The following is an 863-nucleotide window of genomic DNA, read 5'->3' as shown; positions in this document are numbered from 1 at the left end:
GCATCATCACCCCCTCCTGCCTTCCAGTCCTAATTTCCTGGGCGGCCCGGACCTGACTTTGTCTACGGAGCCGCTGCCCCCGCTCCTGGCCCCAGAAGTGTGGACCCAACTGGAGAGCGATTACACCAGCTTCTTAGAGGTGAGGAGGGGCGTGGCTAGACGGTAGGGGCGTGGCCAGACGGTAGAGGGCGGGGCTAGACAGCAGGGGGCGGGCGTACGCTCCGCGCGGGGCGACTCAGGATAGCAATCCAAGGCTCCCCGAGGCCTGAGCCCTGGCGAGGTGGCCCTTTTCCCCAAGGACGCGCGGTGCGGCTCCTGAAGTAGGGGACACCCGATCTCCTTCCTGCAGGGTCTCACCGCGCCCTCCCCCCGCTCTTTCTCCCCCACCCCCCAGACCAAGATCGCCAGCTGCTTCGAGAGCATCCTGCAGTTGGAGCAGAGCCGCTGGGCAGCCGCCGTGGACCCAGAGGTGCTGCAAGGCCGGTACCACTCGTCGCTGTCCATCGACATCCACATGGTGCGGCCTGGGAGGGGCTGAGGAGGGGACCTGTGTTTGGAAGTAGGGACACCAAAGCTATAAAATCCAGTACCCCCTCCCCCACTCAGACGGGAGCTTGAAGGCCCACGTGGGGCGGGATGGGGTTCCCTGGTCGCATGGCCAGGCAGGGAACGCCAGGCCACAGCTCCCATTGGCCGTGGTGTGGGGCGTTGGGAGGGTGGGCCTCCACGCTGAGGCGGCTGGAAGCTGGAGCCCAGATGTGAGACAGCAGGGCGGGCTGGAGCCACTAGCTGGGGCCGAGGGTCCAGGGCTCAGAGGCGGGCTCAGTGCGTGGCCTCGCTCCTAGCTGGTGGCGGAGCACGTG

General features: G+C 66.9%; 1 protein-coding gene across 1 annotated transcript in view; it reads left to right on the top strand.

The window, feature by feature from the left end:
- Positions 1 to 863, top strand: part of EXOC3L4 (exocyst complex component 3-like 4) — a 14,266-nt gene that overhangs the window by 7,879 nt on the left and 5,524 nt on the right. Inside the window, exons 5-7 of the mRNA XM_015562795.1 lie at positions 28 to 139; positions 395 to 517; positions 846 to 860. Coding sequence (XP_015418281.1) covers positions 28 to 139; positions 395 to 517; positions 846 to 860 — 250 coding nt within the window. The remainder of the gene's footprint in view (positions 1 to 27; positions 140 to 394; positions 518 to 845; positions 861 to 863) is intronic.

The sequence above is a fragment of the Myotis davidii genome, unplaced genomic scaffold (assembly GCF_000327345.1).
Source record: "Myotis davidii unplaced genomic scaffold, ASM32734v1 scaffold2798, whole genome shotgun sequence".
Taxonomy (NCBI): Eukaryota; Metazoa; Chordata; class Mammalia; order Chiroptera; family Vespertilionidae; genus Myotis; species Myotis davidii.
Note: the sequence above shows the minus strand (reverse complement) of the source record. Positions and strands in the feature narration are given on the sequence as shown.